Source organism: Solea solea, chromosome 4 (genome assembly GCF_958295425.1).
Source record: "Solea solea chromosome 4, fSolSol10.1, whole genome shotgun sequence".
NCBI lineage: Eukaryota > Metazoa > Chordata > Actinopteri > Pleuronectiformes > Soleidae > Solea > Solea solea.
This window is the reverse complement of record NC_081137.1, coordinates 6,713,101-6,731,063: the sequence shown is the minus strand read 5'-3', so window position 1 is coordinate 6,731,063 and position 17,963 is coordinate 6,713,101. Positions and strand designations below refer to the sequence as shown.

General features: G+C 41.3%; 2 protein-coding genes across 2 annotated transcripts; one reads left to right on the top strand and one right to left on the bottom strand.

Annotated features, from left to right (window-relative positions):
- Positions 1 to 1,081: 1,081 nt before the first annotated feature.
- On the top strand, positions 1,082 to 11,203 carry slc12a9 (solute carrier family 12 member 9). The gene is made up of 14 exons (XM_058628004.1): positions 1,082 to 1,339; positions 4,481 to 4,687; positions 4,780 to 4,914; positions 4,993 to 5,130; positions 5,213 to 5,515; positions 5,598 to 5,705; positions 5,984 to 6,095; positions 6,794 to 6,951; positions 7,031 to 7,113; positions 7,204 to 7,328; positions 7,849 to 8,041; positions 8,277 to 8,451; positions 9,187 to 9,333; positions 9,431 to 11,203. Exons 2-14 carry the CDS (start codon positions 4,483 to 4,485, stop codon positions 10,261 to 10,263), a joined length of 2,715 nt encoding a protein of 904 aa, XP_058483987.1. The 5' UTR covers positions 1,082 to 1,339; positions 4,481 to 4,482; the 3' UTR covers positions 10,264 to 11,203.
- hsd20b2 (hydroxysteroid (20-beta) dehydrogenase 2) lies at positions 11,191 to 15,588 on the bottom strand. The gene is made up of 11 exons (XM_058628005.1): positions 15,207 to 15,588; positions 14,619 to 14,665; positions 14,395 to 14,470; positions 14,206 to 14,316; positions 13,645 to 13,712; positions 13,491 to 13,535; positions 13,328 to 13,362; positions 13,153 to 13,234; positions 12,974 to 13,039; positions 11,670 to 11,819; positions 11,191 to 11,583 (listed from the first exon to the last, which is right to left on the bottom strand). Exons 1-11 carry the CDS (start codon positions 15,355 to 15,357, stop codon positions 11,443 to 11,445), a joined length of 972 nt encoding a protein of 323 aa, XP_058483988.1. The 5' UTR covers positions 15,358 to 15,588; the 3' UTR covers positions 11,191 to 11,442.
- Between the last annotated feature and the right edge of the window lie 2,375 nt (positions 15,589 to 17,963).

The following is a 17,963-nucleotide window of genomic DNA, read 5'->3' as shown; positions in this document are numbered from 1 at the left end:
CCTCTCTTGTGCAATAGGATAATCAATATTGGTGTTTTAATTAACAAATGAAGGCGCTATTAAGTAAACACTACTTCATGTCTACAATAGACCAGTGTTTCTCAAACATTTCATACCAAGTACCACCTGAGAACATATTATCACCAACATTAAAATACAGTGGTGTTGTTAATAGGTCGCTACAGACTTTTCACAGGAGGCAGATTTATTCCTAATAAGATCATCATTATCCTCTTCTTCTTCCTCACATATACGTCACACACTGGTACAGTGAAATTAGATTAAGATGGAGCAAGAGATAAGGTGACTCATTATTATCATTTATTTTATTAGTATGTTGTAGTTATTTGTTTCATTTGCTATGCACTCTGGTCTAAATTCCTAAGCTCCACTCTGATCATATACACATTAGAACAGTATTTCTGATTTTCCTCCAGAGGAAACGTGTGTGTCACTGGTAGTACATGTACCACAGTTTGAGAACCATGGCAATAGAAAATATGCCTAGAATACACTGAACACAAAAAAAAGTGCAATGTATGGAATAATATTAGTTAACAGTAATTAATTAAGTTATGAGATGATTGTCAAGGCAACTTTCGAAACTATTAGCACATAAAGTCTTCAGGAACTTATTTGAACCAGAATCTCCCTCTGTAAGTGACGTACTTTGATTGACAAGAGACGAGACTGACGAGCTGATAGATGTTTGTACCTAATAAAGTGGCTGGTGAGTACATGTGGAGGTCGTCTTTTTGAACACAGTGACCCCTGGTGTGGAGAAATGTCATTGCACTCCAGTCGACTTTCCAACTTTACCTAAGTCAACCTGTGTTTACATCCTCACGTGTTTGTTTGTTTTTCATCTCTTCACACACAACACATAAACACCATTAATCGCAATTTCCCCCCATACATACATCACGTTATTTACGACTCATGTCATTTTGTACACACTGTGTGTGTGTGTGAGCAGGTTTAACTGGTCTGTACAAAAGGGGCGTGGTTAGTTTTGAGACAGAGGCGCCCTCCTCGCAGTCACGTGGGCGGTCTCTGCACTCCCGTGACATTTTTGAACAAATAATAGAGGGGCGAGGCGTGTCATGGCTGCTCTGTTGTTATTGGGCAGCACGTCATCTTCCTCCACAGCATCCTAGTCTCTGCCCTGTCCACTGTGCCGCTGCTGCTGCTGCTAATGCTGTCTCACTGGACTTGTCCACCGTCCAAAGTCTGAGTCGGGACATCCTCCAGAAACCCGCGGCTGAGGCCCCGCGGAGACACTGGACCTCCGGCACACGGACGGAGTTTACAAGCAGGAAGTGACTGACACAGTCTGTGGGTAAGTTTGAATCTTCGTCATTGATTGTGCGGATGAAAAACACACCAGACTTTACATGAATGATTCGGGACCGGGTGTGTTGTTTTATCACGCCCGGGCGAACCGCCGGTCACCAGGTCACCACTTTCTGACCGCGAACCACAAAACCGACAAACTAAAACATACATTTAATCAAAAATACAGCTGCGAATATGAACTCAGGCTACTTTTTATGCCGTTTGCCCTCGTGAGAAGATGTTAAGTTTTTATGACGCATTTGCTCCACCCTGAGGGTGGAGGATGGACGTGTTGTTTTGATTACAGACCTCAAACATAAGGTCTGGGAACCCTATAAGTCCATGGTTCTCAAACTGTGGTATGTGTGTACCTCTGATGGTACATGGAGGAACATCAGAAATACTGTTCTACTGTTTAGTTTACTGTAATGTACTGTACATTATATCATTTTAAGTGTCTCTATTGTCGTGCAGCCAGGCTTTTTGATTCTTGTCTATAGTCCATTTTCACTCGCCATGTTTCAAGACACAGGTGCTGTTACATTGATGTGGGATGCTGCTGACCAGTTACTGTAGGTCACAGCATCTATAATGCATCCCCAAGCTTCTATCTCCCAAACTCCTTCCTGGTCGCTCTGTCCTGTCCCTGCAGACATTTATAAATAAATAGGACTGATAGGACTCTAAATGTCACTGTAAACATTAATCAACAGGAGTGCACAAGAACTAAACCCGAGCTGACTTGTTAAGAGTCACTTTATTTATTTTATGTTCAACTTCCCTGTTAAAAACCACTGACACCTCATGTCACCATGATGAGGTTTAGACTTAAACTATACAAAAATAGCTGATTGCATATCACATTTTAAAGGTACAGTAGGCAGGATTTTTTTTTTTTATAAAAGACTTTGCAACAAAAACAAAGGACATGAGGTTATCATGGGTTTTACAGCATAGAATCGCAATACAGTCTTCTTTATACGTCTTTTATCGTCATACAGTGTCACACTATCCGAAGATAGAGCATACATAATCCACTTATGACAATTCCTCACCATTGATTGAGGATCAACCAGCTATCCTGCTGTTTGTCAAAAGTATCTTTAATGAGTATTTATCTCTGTTTAGAACTGTTTCAGGAATTATACCAAGGTATAGCATAATACACGAGTAGTCTATATCCACTCCCATTATCCTATATATCTCAGTTGCCACCTCCTTCCAGTATGGTTGTATTTTTGGACATGCTTTGAGATGATTAGCCATAATAATGTTCCAGCGTTTCTGTCTACTGCAGCTTTAAAGTATGCTTCATCAATAAATTCAGTGATTTTTGTAAAACTGAAATATAATCAACAAACCTTTGCATTTGTGCAGCTGTGACCAGAGATTGTGGCATGTATTGTTTTGGAAGTGCTCATGAATAAATGAATAAATATCTTTATTTTTGTTACATGTCTATAAAAAAGTAACACAAACGTGGATAAAGCGTGTCAGAAAATCATCAGAAATGTAGAAAAAATACAGAAAACATTACACAGTTTACATTTCTTTTGAACCCCAAAAGACTCTGACACAATTTCAGTTCATTCCATAACTTCACCCCCAAAACTGACACACATCTGTCTTCACATTGTTCTCACTTTGCCAGTTTCAAACGTAAATAATCCTTGTAGATTATCATTTCCTTCTCTTGGCTTAAAGAACGTCTGAATATAAATAGAAAGAGTCTTGTTGTTCTGCTTTTCAATAAACAACCATGAACGCAGCATCAGAACCCAAATGAGACGTGACTGGGTGTGGCTCCTGTAAGACAGTATAGTAAGTGTGTTTCTCCTGCATGTCTAATCATGCTTTGCTGTGTAAGAGCTGCGGCCTAGTCTTCATTTCATGTCGTGTTATTCATTCTGTTCATTATCAGGCAGGACTGGTGGTATCAAAGCAACATGGGCAGTGATTTTCAAACATGAGGAAGAAATAATGCAAAGGTGAAGTGAGTTGTCGCGCTCAGCTGAGATGTAAAAGCACACAAGCAGCTGCGAATCAGCTGACTGCAAATACCAGCATGAGGTGTGAGCGAGAGATTTTCATTAGGTCTCAAATGTTAGTTTCTGGTGGCGTGTAACTGTCTGTGTTTTTGTGGTTTTAAAAAAAAAAAAAAGAAGAAAGAAATAAGGGAAGTGGTTAGATGAGCATCCTTCACCGTAGCTTAAGGTGACTGTGTGTCACATGACTGCTGACTGAAGTCGTCGCCTTTCATTCCTGTTGTCGTTTAAGCAAAAATATGCAACTTTTGCTAACTTATTGATTAATAAATTAAATTGAATCGGTTTGAGTGTTCAGATTTTTCAGCTCCTTAAATGTGAAATGTTCTTTGCACTATATAATTATAAATAAAGAATTGCTAGTTGCAGTCCTGTATGAAAACTAGCCCTGGGAACTTTAATTTGGCACTAGTATCCAAAAATACTAGAAGAATCTATTTTTAAGTTGTTCTCTATCATATTGTCTGGTGTTTTTACTGGGTCACAGAACCGGTACTTGAACTGGTACTTGGTAATAGCAACATAATCTGATCAGTACCATTTAAAAACTTTGAGTTGTGTTAATCGCTCTGACCGACCCTCTGTTTAACATCGTTATTGAAGTCTGATTTTGGCAGTTTGAGTCTGACTATCATGAAGTTACACACTGTTCGTGTTTCTATCTGCTCAGAGGACGTAAGTTCAGGTGCATCAAAAATTATTTTTAAGGTTTAAAAAAAGTTGTGTGGCATTGCTTTAATATAAAACAAATACTAATCTTGTCAAAGCCCCAAATATCGTCAGCTGCTCACAGCACTTTACAGTACATTAAACTTTAAAGTATGTGTGGAGGCTGCACCTGTGGAATGTTTGGCATCATGTGATTCAGAGCACATGACGAGTCCCACAAAATGTAAATGTGCTTGTTGTTACATTTGTTTGAAAGAGAATGATGAAACAAGTATATTTGTATGAAAATGTAAAACGTTTAAACAGTAAAGTGTCACCACTCCATGTGTATCTGACACATTTTTAGTGAAATTCAAAGTGCAATAACTTCTGTAATCATTGCTAATCATTAGTCTTTTTCGAGACGACTAACCTGAGTCTCTCTTCACCAGCCATGTCAAACGAACGCACCCCCCTGATCTCCTCGGGAGTGTGCGGCCTCTCTGTGACCGCAGTGGCGTGTGGCGGGTCGCCGGACGCCACCCCCGAATCCAGCTCCGAGACTCCGAGTAAAAGTCCTCGAGAACTGAACACGTTTTTTGGCGTGATGGTGCCGACCATCCTCTCCATGTTCAGCATTGTTCTTTTCCTGAGAACAGGTGAGCAGTGCTGTCTGTGTTGTTTTTGAAGGACTTAAAGTGAGTCACTGTGCCACAGTGATGTGCTAACACTGACGCGATGTCTCCTGCAGGGTTTGTGGTTGGTCATGCCGGACTGCTACAGGGTCTTTTAATGGTCTTCGTAGCCTACATCATCATTTCTCTGACAATACTGTCCATCTGTGCCATTTCCACCAACGGTGCTGTCCAAGGCGGTGGAGCCTACTGTATCCTTACGTTAACCTTAATCTTAAACCACAGTTACTCACACTTTGGCAGAAACAAGCTTAACAAAATGTGATCAGACATGATCAGTCGCTCTTTGGGTCCAGAGTTTGGAGGAAGCATTGGTTTGATGTTCTTTCTGGCCAAAGTGTTTGCATGTGGAGAGTACGTGCTTGGTCTTGTGGAGGCCCTACTGGACGTGTTTGGGTCAGATCCTGGTAGGTTTTGTCTTCTTTTATCTTCTCAAACCATAACAACACGTAACACCACTTTTTATAGTTTCCCACTTCTTTTTTTTAGAGTCATCCGTGTCCCAGGGGATACGAGTACTTCCTCAGGGCTACTGGTACACAGTACTTTACTCTTCAGTCGTCCTTCTGCTGTGTCTCATTGTGTGCCTGGTGGGCGCCCACATCTACTCGCGCACTGCCTTCGTCATCCTGCTGGTCGTCACGGTGTCCCTGCTGTCCATCTTCATTAGCTCTGTGGCGGTTAAACCGCGCGACTTTGTCATCTCCCACCCGGGACCTGGCAACCAGACCCTCCGCTACAACGCCAGCTACACAGGCTTCAGCGCCGCCACGCTGAGGAACAACCTTGGCTGTGAGTGTCGACGGGGTCACTGTCTTGAATAAGTGAAGCCAGATTCTAACGTCTCGCTGTTGTCCCCTGCTTGTCTCTTCAGCTGGTTACTCTCTGGACTACAGCACCAACACTGTCATGTCCTTTGCTACTGTGTTTGCCATCATGTTCACAAGCTGCACTGGGATCATGGCTGGAGCCAATATGTCAGGTAACGCTTGTTGTCAGTACATCATAGTTCCATACATACTGTATGTGGAGGTAGAATGTAACTTAAGTGTATTCACGTGAGATCTGTACTCAAATATGTCCAATTCTAAGTTTATTATATTAAGAAATGATGTTTTTGCCTTGTGGTTTTAAATGTTTCTGTTGTAACAGAGGTGTGTTCCACAGATTGTGCAAAGCCACAAATCACAGTTCAGTAAATGAACACACAAACAAGCAAGTGTTGATGTTTGCTCCTCTTACTCTAAATGTTTCTGTTAGGTGAGCTGAAGAATCCAAGCGTTTCCATCCCCAAAGGCACCATCGTGGCTGTGTTTTACACGTTCACCGTCTACGTCCTTCTCTTCATCTTGGTCAGCGCCACCTGTGACAGGTCTGAAATGTTGTTGTTGTCACTTGGTAAACCGCTCACTCCTGGCACCAAAGTCCATGGAGAACATTAGTGATTATATAGCACAGGACGTAGGAGGTTTTTTAATCCACCACTGCCTTCATCAGTAAATTCAAATGTGTTATTTTGTGACTTTGGTGTTTGAAATCCTTAGTTCAGATTTACCAAACCAGCTAGCCACAAGCTAAAATAGTTAATTTCCTCTATGGCAGAGGTCTCAAACTCGTGGCTCGAGTGCCATTTGCAGCCCTCTAATCAATTTCAAATGGCCCACCACTTAATACCAAGTAATAATGAGTTATTTCTCTATGTTCTCTTTAGTAATTTATTAACTTTGCATCAAACGTTTCATTGTGACCTATATACAGTATATTGGTCCATATCGGTGTTAAGTACATGTGTACTTAAGTAGAATTTTCACTTATCTGTACTTTACAACGTTTACTTTTACTCCACTACATTTCCTAAACAAAATGTGTACTTTTACTCCAAAACATTTCCCTTAACTATCTTCGTTACTTGTTACAACAAAATAAAAGTTGGAGTTGGTGACGTAATGCCTGTTTTTAAGTGGCTAAAATACACTTTGGGGCATGCACATGTGTTAGTACCTTATACAAAACCTCTGAACTATCCCTGTATTATAAGAAACTAAATAAATAGTCCCATTCTTTCTGTAGGACCCTGTTGATTCAGGATTATGGGTTCCTCCAGCGCATAAACATTTGGCCACCGTTTGTCACTGTCGGGATCTTCTGTGCCTCTCTGTCCGCTGCGATGTGCGCTATGATCGGGGCATCTCGTATCCTCCATGCTCTCGCTTTGGATCAACTCTTTGGTAAGTGTTTACTCAGCACATCAGTGCCACTTTGAGTGTTTTGAGTCGTTATCTAAATACGGCATTGTTGTCCATATAGGCATTCCATTAGCCCCAGCTGCCATCACATCAAGGTCAGGGAATCCATGGGTGGCGGTGCTGTACACGTGGGGTTTGGCGCAGGTGAGCAGAATTTACAGAGTTCAGTCATCGACTTTCAGAATTGTGTCGTGCTTGTACTTACCGGTGGTTTGTGGCGTGCTTGCGTTTCAGTGTGTGGTGTTTGCGGGACAGCTCAACGCCGTAGCAGGTCTGGTGACTGTCTTCTACCTGCTTGCGTTCGCTGCAGTGGACCTGGCGTGTTTGGCTCTTGAGTGGGCGTCGGCACCAAACTTCAGGTAATAACACAGCTAAAACAACTGATACGTTCCACACTGCTGCTGCTGCAGCTGTTAACCGTCTTGTCAAAGCTCTGTCGTTTTCAGACTTCAGACTTTCTCAGCCATTTTGTGTGAGTCACTCTCTAAATACTGGCTTTTCGTGTTTAATTTAACCTTTAATTAACCACATAAAGTCCCATAATAAATACAAGTTTGAAAGATAGGTTACAAACAATAAATTAAACTAGATTTAGGAAATCCAAATAGTTACAGTTACAAAGTGCAGTCGTTAAAAACACTGGCGCTGATCAATGGATTCACGTTGTCTAACGAAAACAGAATAAATGGAATGAAAGGTGTTAAAGGAACAGATTACAGACTGTGGCTTTACAGCAAAGAAGAGACATTGATTGTCTTTGATGACCTTCAGATACATCAGCAGGTGTAACTGTATTATACTGTCCAAGAACACATGAAACCACCATTTCATTTGGTGAGGTCCATGTGTGATGTTTCTGTCTTTGTGTGTTTTTAACAGACCGACCTTCCAGCTCTTCTCCTGGCACACCTGCCTGCTGGGGATTCTGAGCTGTTTGGTCATGATGTTCGTCATCAATCCCGTGTACTCCTCAGCCAGCATCGTCCTCCTGCTACTGCTGCTCCTCTTCCTCCACTACAGATCACCCACCAGCAGCTGGGGCTACATCAGCCAGGCTCTCATTTTCCACCAGGTCTCTGGCACACACACACACACACACACATGCAGCTATTCTTGTTAGGACTCATCTCTAACCTTAACCTAACTGCACTTCAAATCTTAGCTCTAAACAAGTTAATAGGTTTAGGTTTTACCTCATTTGGACCAGGTTTTGGTCTCCATGAGGACTTCCTTTTAATATACACAAACACACTCGCATGCACTAGCATTAGCACTAGCGTCTTTCCCTCTCTCTGCGTGTGGTTTAGGTGCGAAAGTATCTCCTCATGCTGGATGTGAGGAAAGACCATGTGAAGTTCTGGAGACCGCAGGTGTTGTTAATGGTGGCCAACCCTCGCTCGTCTTGCCAGCTCATCCTGTTTGTGAACCAGCTGAAGAAGGGAGGACTGTATGTGCTGGGCCATGTGCAGCTGGGGGATCTGGGTAATGTTGTGTGGATGGTCTGTGCTGGCCATCTGCGGCGAACAATATTAAATTATGCTTATCTTGGAATCATTTCCCTCTCTTTCCCTCCCCCCTTCTCTCGTTTATTTTTTATTTTTTTTTGCCAAAATAACCAGCTGAAGTTTATTCCTTTCATTAGTGCAGATTATTTTATTCCACTTCTTTGTCTGACCACAAAACGATTATCTTTATAACAGGACATACTGTAGGTCTGGTAGCTATATGAAAACATATTTAATCACCTTTCTTTTTTTTTTTTTTTTCCCAATACATCTGTGGCACAGAGTTATTGCACAGTGTTAATGATTAGAATAAGCGGGACATAGAAGTAAAAGTGGGGTAGGTTTCATTGAGCTTATGCACCGAGTCCACAGCCACTATAATGGAAAGGTAAGTCGTGTGCTTTCACCGTCCACCTGCTGCTTCTCCTGCATTATTGATAAGATTCCCTCTGGTGTCAGACCACACAGTTAAAGGGGGCCAACTGAATGTAAACAAATATCTAAGCGCCTTATTTATTCATTTACATTTTATATTACACATTTCTTCACCAATCTCTATGAAAATGTAGTCTTTTAAGGAACCAGAGAATCCAGAGAGCAACTTTTTTCCTTTTCCCACTAACTCACAGTTTGCCCTGCTGCCCCCTGGTGTTCAATAGATGACAGTGCAATGTCTAGAAATATCATTTGTCTGTCTCTTCTGTGTTCTCAGACTCCCTCCCTGCAGACCCCGTCCAGCAGCAGTACAACTTCTGGTTGAGTCTCGTTGATAAGCTCGGTGTGAAGGCCTTTGTCGATCTGACACTGTCTCCCTCGGTCCGACAGGGAACGCAGCATCTGCTGCGCATCACGGGCTTAGGTGAGCTTCGATTCCTCCTCCTCGTCCTCATTGAGTAACCGTTCTGTTCGTGCTCTCTGCAAATTCTTGACCTGTCCTCTTGTTTTTCCTCCACAAGGTGGCATGAAGCCCAACATGCTGATTTTGGGGTTTTATGACAGCTGCACCCCTGAGGACTTCTTTCTACAAGATAGCGCGTTCTGTGACTCATCGATGGGTCAGAGCAGTGAGGGAGAGTATAATTTCGGGGTTGACCTGCCGTCGTTACAGGCCCATTTCCCTCCCGTGCGACATGTTGAGAGTCCACGCTGGGTTTCACCAGAGGAATATGTCGGGATCATTTCCGATGCCGTTAAGATGAACAAGAACGTGTGCCTCGCCCGCTACTTCTTCCAGTTAGAAGGAGAAGATAGGGACAGTAAGGTGGACGGGTCGGACCGGACTATCGACGTGTGGCCTCTCAACCTGCTGCAGCCGGGCAGCCGCGATTACGAGAACGTGTGCAGCCTCTTCCTGCTCCAGATGGCGTGCGTCCTCAACATGTCCAGCAAATGGCGCCACGCGAGAATGAGAATCTTCCTGAACGTGGAGACGGAGTCCAGCGACCAGGGCTGGGTGGTCAACGAGGAGGAGTTCCGGGAGCTGCTGAGGAAGCTGCGGATCAGGGCGGCCATAAAAATCGTGCCATGGGACGCCGTGGTCCAGCACCACACTCAGCCAGAGACACCGGAGCAGACACGAGCGCTGTCCGACGGCTTCCTGGCGGCCGTGAACGCGATGATAATGGAGCACAGCTCGCAGGCGGCCGTTCGCTTCCTTTATTTGCCTCGACCACCTGCTCATCACAGCCTGTCGCAGCAGTACGTCACTCAGCTCGAGGCAGTGACCAGCGGGTTGGGACCAACGCTCCTGATTCATGGTGTCACCCCGGTCACATACACTGGTCTCTGAGCATGATCACACGTAGCGTTCATGTTGTGTTTATATGATATTGCACATGCACCATGCAAGTCTTAGCTGATAATTTACGTAGGTCAATGCATAAACTCTAGGAAACATTCCTATTTTCCTATACTTGAACTGAAGAAATGGGAGCAAACCACAAGTTTTTGTGTCTTGTTTTTCATTAGCTGTGTGTCAGACGGATGTAAATGTGTCAAAGGCTCTTCAACCAAACCAAACAGTTTTGTTTTGAGCATTACGTGTTGTCAAGGACACTGAATATAGAAAGGTCTGTATATTCAGGGATGCAGTTTTCAATGTGTGCTGTTTTTGTGACTCTAAGTTAATAGTCATGGAAGCTGTTCTTTTTATATTCATTTGTTTGTTTCTCCTTGCTTTTACCATTGTACCTCGTCTTGTTTACACCGTTTTTGTTTTTGTGCTGAATTGCCTTTTGGTGTTCACTCTTTCTTATCAACTGTCTTCACAATAGAACCGTTCATTTGTTCTCATGCTGTCGTATATGCTAATTTAAAGAAAAGAAAAACAAACATCTACCACTACACTTATACTACTACATGAATAGTTGCGTTGAAGGTACTGGAAAAAAATAATGTGCAAGAGCTTCTGAATCTCATTTTTACTTACTGTTCCAAACTGTTACAGACGTGAAGGCTTTCGCCGAATCATAAATAGGAAGTTGCTGAAAAGCGTCTTGAGTGACTTGGCTTTTGTGGTTTTGGTCTATGAACCTGAAACATAAACAGGAAGAGCCTTCACGTACCAACACTTGCTCAATAATGTCGTTGCTGTGGAGTTTATTTATGCCAAATGTACTGTATAATAGTATCTTTGTAAGTGCATTATTGTAAAAGACTATATATATTTATATATATATATATATATATATATATAGATATTCAAAGTAGTCTTGAGTGTTTATTATTTTTTAATAATGCATGTGCACATGCAGTATAATGATACTATACAGCAATAGCAACAGACAAACACATGGCAATCAACTTGAACAGGCAATGAAAAGAAAATATATACAGATAATTTAAAATCGAATGCAATAAAAATGTATGTACAAAAGTTAAGAGGACGTAGAGCATAGCCTACACTTTGCTGTGTTATTGTTAAGGTAGCTGCTGTGATGAAAACAAAAAAGATATATCGTGAAGATGGTTATTCCTCCTTTCCTCTGAGGTTCTCTTTTTCCTCCCACTTGAATTTGTGTTCCCACATCTTTTCTGAGTTTTGAAGTTTTCTAACGAAGAAAGGAGAAAGTCGCAGCCATTCTGGCACCAGGGCCGTGAGAGCAGCGTCCTGCAGGAGAAAGTGGAATGTTAACATACTGTACAGTATTTGTGTGATTTGTGAAGGCATCATACGGTCGTCCTGGTCAGTCTCACCTGGAGCGCGTGCGACAGACATCCAGTGGTGTAGCTGGAGTGACCCACGGTGTTCAAGGCTTCACGTGCAAAGTCTGAGGCACTTTTCACAAAGCTGCTGACTTCAATGTTGTGCGTCATGTCGGTGGACACCATGAAGGGGGCCACGCACTGAGGAAACATGGACTGTGGTTAGTTTCTCAATGCAGGACAAACAAACTGACAGATTTGAGTAGTTTGAGGGAAAACAACAAATAGACTGAAGCAATTTAAAAACACACCTTTTAAACTGTGAACATTTACCATCTTGCCATTATTCACCCCCCTTGGCTTTTTACCTATCTTGTTACATTACAGCCTTTAGTTCAATGTTTGTTTTTTTTAAATCTGAATTTTATGTGATGGATCAGAACACAATAGTCTAAGTTGGTGAAGTAAAATGAGAAAAAAATATAAACATAAAACTATATTTTAGAAATAATAAACTTAAAATTGACATGTGCATATGTATTCACCCCCAGTCAGATAATTAGTGAAATGATGTCCACCTGTGTGCAATCGAAGTGTCACATGATCTGTCAGTACATACACACACCTTATTTTTTTGAAAGGCCCCAGAGGCTGCAACACCTACGCAAGAGGCACCACTAACCAAACACTGCCATGAAGACCAAGGAACTCTCCAAACAAGTAAGGGACAATGTTGTTGGGAAGTACAAGTGATGCCTCATTGTCTCAGTATCTCTCAGTGCTGTGGTTAGTGTTGGGCCTCTGTAACTGCTGCATGTACAGTAGGTGTAAACTATTTTCTTTCAATTAAAACTACAGTAGACCAAGACATTTGCCACATCAGTTGTGAATATATCATGTATTATCCATGTAATGTCTGTAGAAAAATCCCAAATGGATGTTTGAGCTCTCTCGGGCCAGGGGCCAGTATTACTCAGTTTGAACAGCAGAGGGCACTGTTGATTGATGAGTTAGAAATGGACACGCGAGGTAAAATTGATGTAAATCTCAGTCTTTTCAACACTACGGTGAAACATTGTGATAAAAACGTGCAGAACATTCAATATTTACATTGACATCTACTCATGAAACTGCCTGGTTGTCAGTCTACAGTCTGTCTAGAGTTTTAATGTTGTTTTTAACTGTTGTTTTTCAGTTTTGGGGTAGCATGGGGGTTGAGTCTAGACCTCTAAACGTCCTTGAAACACCTCTGTGTTCAGCAGCAAAATTACACAGGAGCGGTGACATTGGCACTTAATAGCAGCTTATATATGTTTCAGAAAGTTTGGGAATTGGACTTGTTTTGTACACTTTACCTGAACGGTTATTCCCTTTGACTGGTACTCAGCATGCAGACACCGGGAGAAATATGTGACGAAAATCTGAAAGGAAGAAGAAAGTCACATCATCTGAAAAGAGCAAGAGAGTGCCATTCATCCGAGTAAATGTTGACATGTGCGCTTGAATTTGACAGAACGCGTGGATGTGCAAATACCTTGGTGGCAGAGTAAAGTGACAGCAGAGGCTGTGGATGTTCACCAACCAAAGAGGACATGTTGATGATCAGACCTGTCCCTCTGCAGACGAGACAAAGACAAACATCCATGAACTCATCTCATCATCTCATCACACCACGGTCACTTTAAACCTCCAAACATCTGGGACGGTACCTTTTGATCATGTCTGGAAGAACCAGTCTTGTCATCTGAGTGAAGATAATGTAAGTTATCATCTTTTTTTTGGTTTATATATATATATATATATATATATATATATATAATTATAAACATATTAATATACACTTCCTGTATGTTCATATACTGTATATCTTACCTGGGGGACAGAGAGCACGTTACAGTTGACAACCTGAGTGATTTTCTGGATGGAATAAAAGTGCAAAACTTCATGAGAAATGTCAAATTGGGTAAATACGACCTCAAAACATGAAAAATGTAAAGACATAAAATCATAAAAACACCAAGCGTACCTGTTCCATATCTGGTACGTCCAGGAAACTGGCCAAATGACCATAATAGTTCATCCCTACATTGTTCACTGTGTGGATTACAAAGAGGGAAAATAGTTAAAGGATGCACTTTTCTTATGTCAATCTTGAACTTATTAATTAATTCTTCATTTCTCATTTTGATAATTTGCCTTCACGAGTCAGTGTGTAATCATTTAGTTTTCAAATGTTTTCCATAATATCCTGAATTGTCAGTTTTTTAGGTAGATTTTTCAGGGGTTGTTTTCTTTTGGGTGTTTTTTAACTGAAGGTACTTTTGTCTCAGATCAGTTTTATTTGATGCAGGGACAGAATATCTGAGGTAGTTTGATCTGAAGTACTTTTATGAGGTACATACATCTCCTCTGGTCCTGCCCTTTATGACCTTTAGAGGAGCTTGTTGGTGGATCTTGTTGCTTTTATAAATGAGCCATGAAAGTTGTTTACTCATCCATTTCCAGGCTTTGTGCTACACAGCTGACCAGGTTGGAGTTCCATCTCTCTCCACTTTCTGTCTAAATTTATCTTTGACTCTTTAATTACCCAGAATTCCAATCTCCAGGCCTCGTAGTGCCTCGGCGATAACAGCATATATACTGTGGCCATCGGTGAAATCCACTTGGATGGTGCGGGTCTTTCGTCCATAATGATCCTCTGAGAAAATATAAAGAATATTTCTGGTTGATTTCTGCTCCAGAAATGCACATTTGAAGCCAAATGTGTGTGACTCACCTATCTCTTTGGCAACCATTTGAAGCTTATCCTCGGATCTGCTTACCAAGACAACATCTAGGCCTCGCCGTGCCAGCTAGATGTAGACACACAAACTAGTTAGGTTGCATTTTTAAAAACTGAAATATGCATCTCAAACTGTTCGTCAAACCACTTGGATCTGGCTCTAAACGTGGAATATTCCACCTAAAACAAATTATAGCAGAAAGAAGATGGAGACTCACCTCGTGGGCATAGGCCTTTCCAATGCCAGATGTGGCGCCAGTGATGACTGCACAAATATAATATTTATTAGATATTTAGAACGACAAATTCACAAAGATTTATCGAATACTGCAAAAAAAGATCGGATTCACTTTCACCCTGAAACACTGCAGATGAAAAACGCTCCTCAAATCAACAGCTGGCCATAAAACAATTATGTCACTCCTCTTTAACAGCCACTTTTAGACCTGCACTGACGTTTCCTGAAATTGTCTGGTGAGGACTTCATCCGTCCCCTGCACGACTATTTGTGGCTAAAACATGATGTTTGCAGAAATGAGATGCAATTGACATCAAACGAAAGGTAAAGAGCCAAGGAGCCTTCACAGAAAGGAAGCCTGATGTTTGTTTCTGCAGATGGAAGTTTATATTGAAAGAGAATCCAAATATTCCCACAATTCAACTTCCTACAGTCTATTGTTTACCAAACCTGCAGTCATTTTAAGCACAGGCATGATCTATATCCGTAGCAATGGTAAAAACTTAACTTAAAAACACATATACAACGCATCACAGCATGTTGTTAAAGCAATTTCCAGTTACTTTACCTGCCCATTGTCCATATGTTCTGAAGTCCACGTGCCAAATCTCTGACAAAACAAAATTTCTGAGTCCACGCCAACATTTCCAGGCCAGTTTCAGCAAGTGGAAAAGAACTGTGAGCCCCCCAATGATGGTCAATGCTTCAATGAATGACATTTTGCAGCCCAGTGTTCCCTTCAAGCACAATGGGCAATGTTTAAACTGGAGCTTAATCCCAATTCAGTAGCCTACATCAGGAAAGACAGGTTTTTATGTGCTGTATTACACAGTGATCCTCCCACTGCTCCACCCACCACTGGGTGACATGAGGGCTGTGGGAGCCAGTAGTGGGTTAGTGCAGGATTACTTGTTACAGTGTCATTTCTGAACAGATTAAGTATTCTTGCAAGGAAAGGAATGCGGCTTTGTGGACTACTGATGTTAAAGTTCATTAGATAAAGGGTATGTGGACACTGTCATATCTTTGATGGCTATGATGGATAAAGGCCTGTAAAATATCTAGCCTTTTATGTGGTTGACGTGATTGCTGTTAAATCATAAAAACATTATAATGAAATTATAAAACAATTATTATATAATAAAAAAACAGATATACAGTAGGTGTAAATGAAGATGTTGTCTCTCAGAGCTGTAGCTGTGTGATTTAGAACACAGATAACTGCTTTCACCTTTTCACCTAATTAAATAATGTATTTAAGGATAATAATCTATTACTTATTTCAGACAATGTAATAAAAAGTGAAAATAGTGACACTCAAATCCCGTAATGCAACTTCGGGAATCTCCAGCCAAATAATTTCCATTATGAGTTTATAATTAAAGTTAATTCCATGATTTCTGACCTGAGTGATCCTTTAACATAGTGTGGGGGCAAAGGGGCACCCCCCTCATAGACAAAGGGGGGGGTGTCACATCCAGTAAAATTTCCAGTTCTCATTACGTGGGTAGCAATTCCATCTAATCACAGAAGCTCAAAACAAAACTATGACCGGTGTGTTGATAAAAACAGTAACGTAGCTGTGAACATGACACAGTTTATGAAGCAGCTGATAAGACCTTTCTGCTCCTATAATCTGTCCCGTTTTACCCATTCATGTTTGGCCGACGTCTGTTCTTTTAGAATGCGTGCGAGGGATGATAGTGCGTGTGATAGTATGGACAGTTCCCTCTGTGAAGTCCCTTCATTCCAGTGATGAGAAAAAAGCTGCTAATCGCGGAAAAGATAAATATTTGTCATTGCTCAGATAAACGTTTCAATCATTGTGGGTCAGTGTTTCAGAGCTGCGCTCAGATGTTTCCTGTAGTTGAACTAATTCTTCCACTTCAAGGCATTGCAGTCTTCAATTTCCTTGATATTAAAGGGATAGTTCAGGTATTTTAAAGTTCATGTTTACCCTTCTAGGGTAAACAAGGGTGGTTATGTAGAGACAGACCTGTACTTATTTGTAATTTATGGTAATGATGATGTTGTTGTCGCATTGTAAAGTCAGGTAAGGCAGCTTTATTTATATAGTGCATTTCATACACAAAGGCAACTCAATGTGCTTTACATGAAACAAACATTTAACAATAGGAATTGGAGAAATAAAAATAAAAACAATTGAATAAAAAAATTTAGAAATAAAAACAATTGAATAAAAACAATTCAGAAATAAAAACAATTGAATAAAAATTTTTGAAATAAAAACAAAAAGGAGAAAAAAAGTTAAATATAAGGTTGCAGAATAAAAAAATGATTAGCTTCAAAATCATTATAATTGTACAACTTCACACTACCTTGGGTCGTAACTATACAGAACATCACTTTGTCACTTTATTTTTTAAATGTACTTTAGCTCTGTAGTCAGTGGCTATGAAAAATGACAGATTCTTATTACCCAACACACATTTTACCTAACAATCTTAAAGGCTTTCAGCGAGGATTCCCTGCTCTCCAATGCATCGCCCTGAGTCTGACACCCTGGAAAGACGGAGTGACGTTGCTGCTGGAGGTGACCAAATAAATTCACCCGATCGATTTAGTGGAGTCATCCAGGAGGCGACTGTCTAAGCTGCTCTATCGCTCCTCCTTCTTTGAGCCTTTTCTCAGTATGTGATTGATTAACTTCGACAAATAGCTTCATAGGAGAAAGTAAACAATTCCAAGAACTTGGCGTATTTATAAATCTCCATTCTTGGGATTGCTGTCATGTGAGCAAACACGACACTGTCTGCAAAAGGCAGCTAAATTAAATAATTAGATATTAAAACATATAGATTTATGCTCCAGTATGTTTGCCGTACAGTGATTTTTAGGGCAAAGCGTTCACATCACAGGTCAGAAGTGTTAATTTCGTGCTGTGCTCTGTAGTAGGCCAAGCTGGTTCTTTGCTGTGTCTGACCTTGCTCTGAGGCGATCTCTGTCACTGCCATTAGCCATGTCACTAAGAGGCTTGCAGGCAGCAGATCAGTTGAGCATGGCCTCTCCTGACTAATCTGATTACTTCAGCGAGCACCGCCACCAATGTGCAAGACAGGACATATAAGACCAAATGTGTCCACACGCTTCTTCATGAAGCAGACAGACCTTCACATTCATAAAGCTCTGCAGCAGAACCTGAGGCTGCGTTTATTAACACGTCTCTGTATCAGCTGTGAGTACCACGGCTTTTCTCCAACTGTGGAGTTTGCTTTCCCACGCAGTGCTGTAGCAAGCTGCACATTGAACCAGGTCAAAAGACCAACGTCAGACTCAGGGGCTTGACACAAGATATTTTCAGCCC

Coding starts and splice junctions, on each gene's coding strand:
- slc12a9 (XM_058628004.1), top strand. CDS start 4,483: ATGTCAAACGAACGCACCCCCCTGATCTCCTCGGGAGTGTGCGGCCTC. Junction 6,096..6,793: donor GTCAGCGCCACCTGTGACAG/GTCTGAAATGTT, acceptor TTCTTTCTGTAG/GACCCTGTTGATTCAGGATT. Junction 6,952..7,030: donor CGCTTTGGATCAACTCTTTG/GTAAGTGTTTAC, acceptor TTGTCCATATAG/GCATTCCATTAGCCCCAGCT.
- hsd20b2 (XM_058628005.1), bottom strand. CDS start 15,357: ATGTCATTCATTGAAGCATTGACCATCATTGGGGGGCTCACAGTTCTT. Junction 14,666..15,206: donor AACATATGGACAATGGGCAG/GTAAAGTAACTG, acceptor ATATTTGTGCAG/TCATCACTGGCGCCACATCT. Junction 13,536..13,644: donor ACGTACCAGATATGGAACAG/GTACGCTTGGTG, acceptor TATTCCATCCAG/AAAATCACTCAGGTTGTCAA.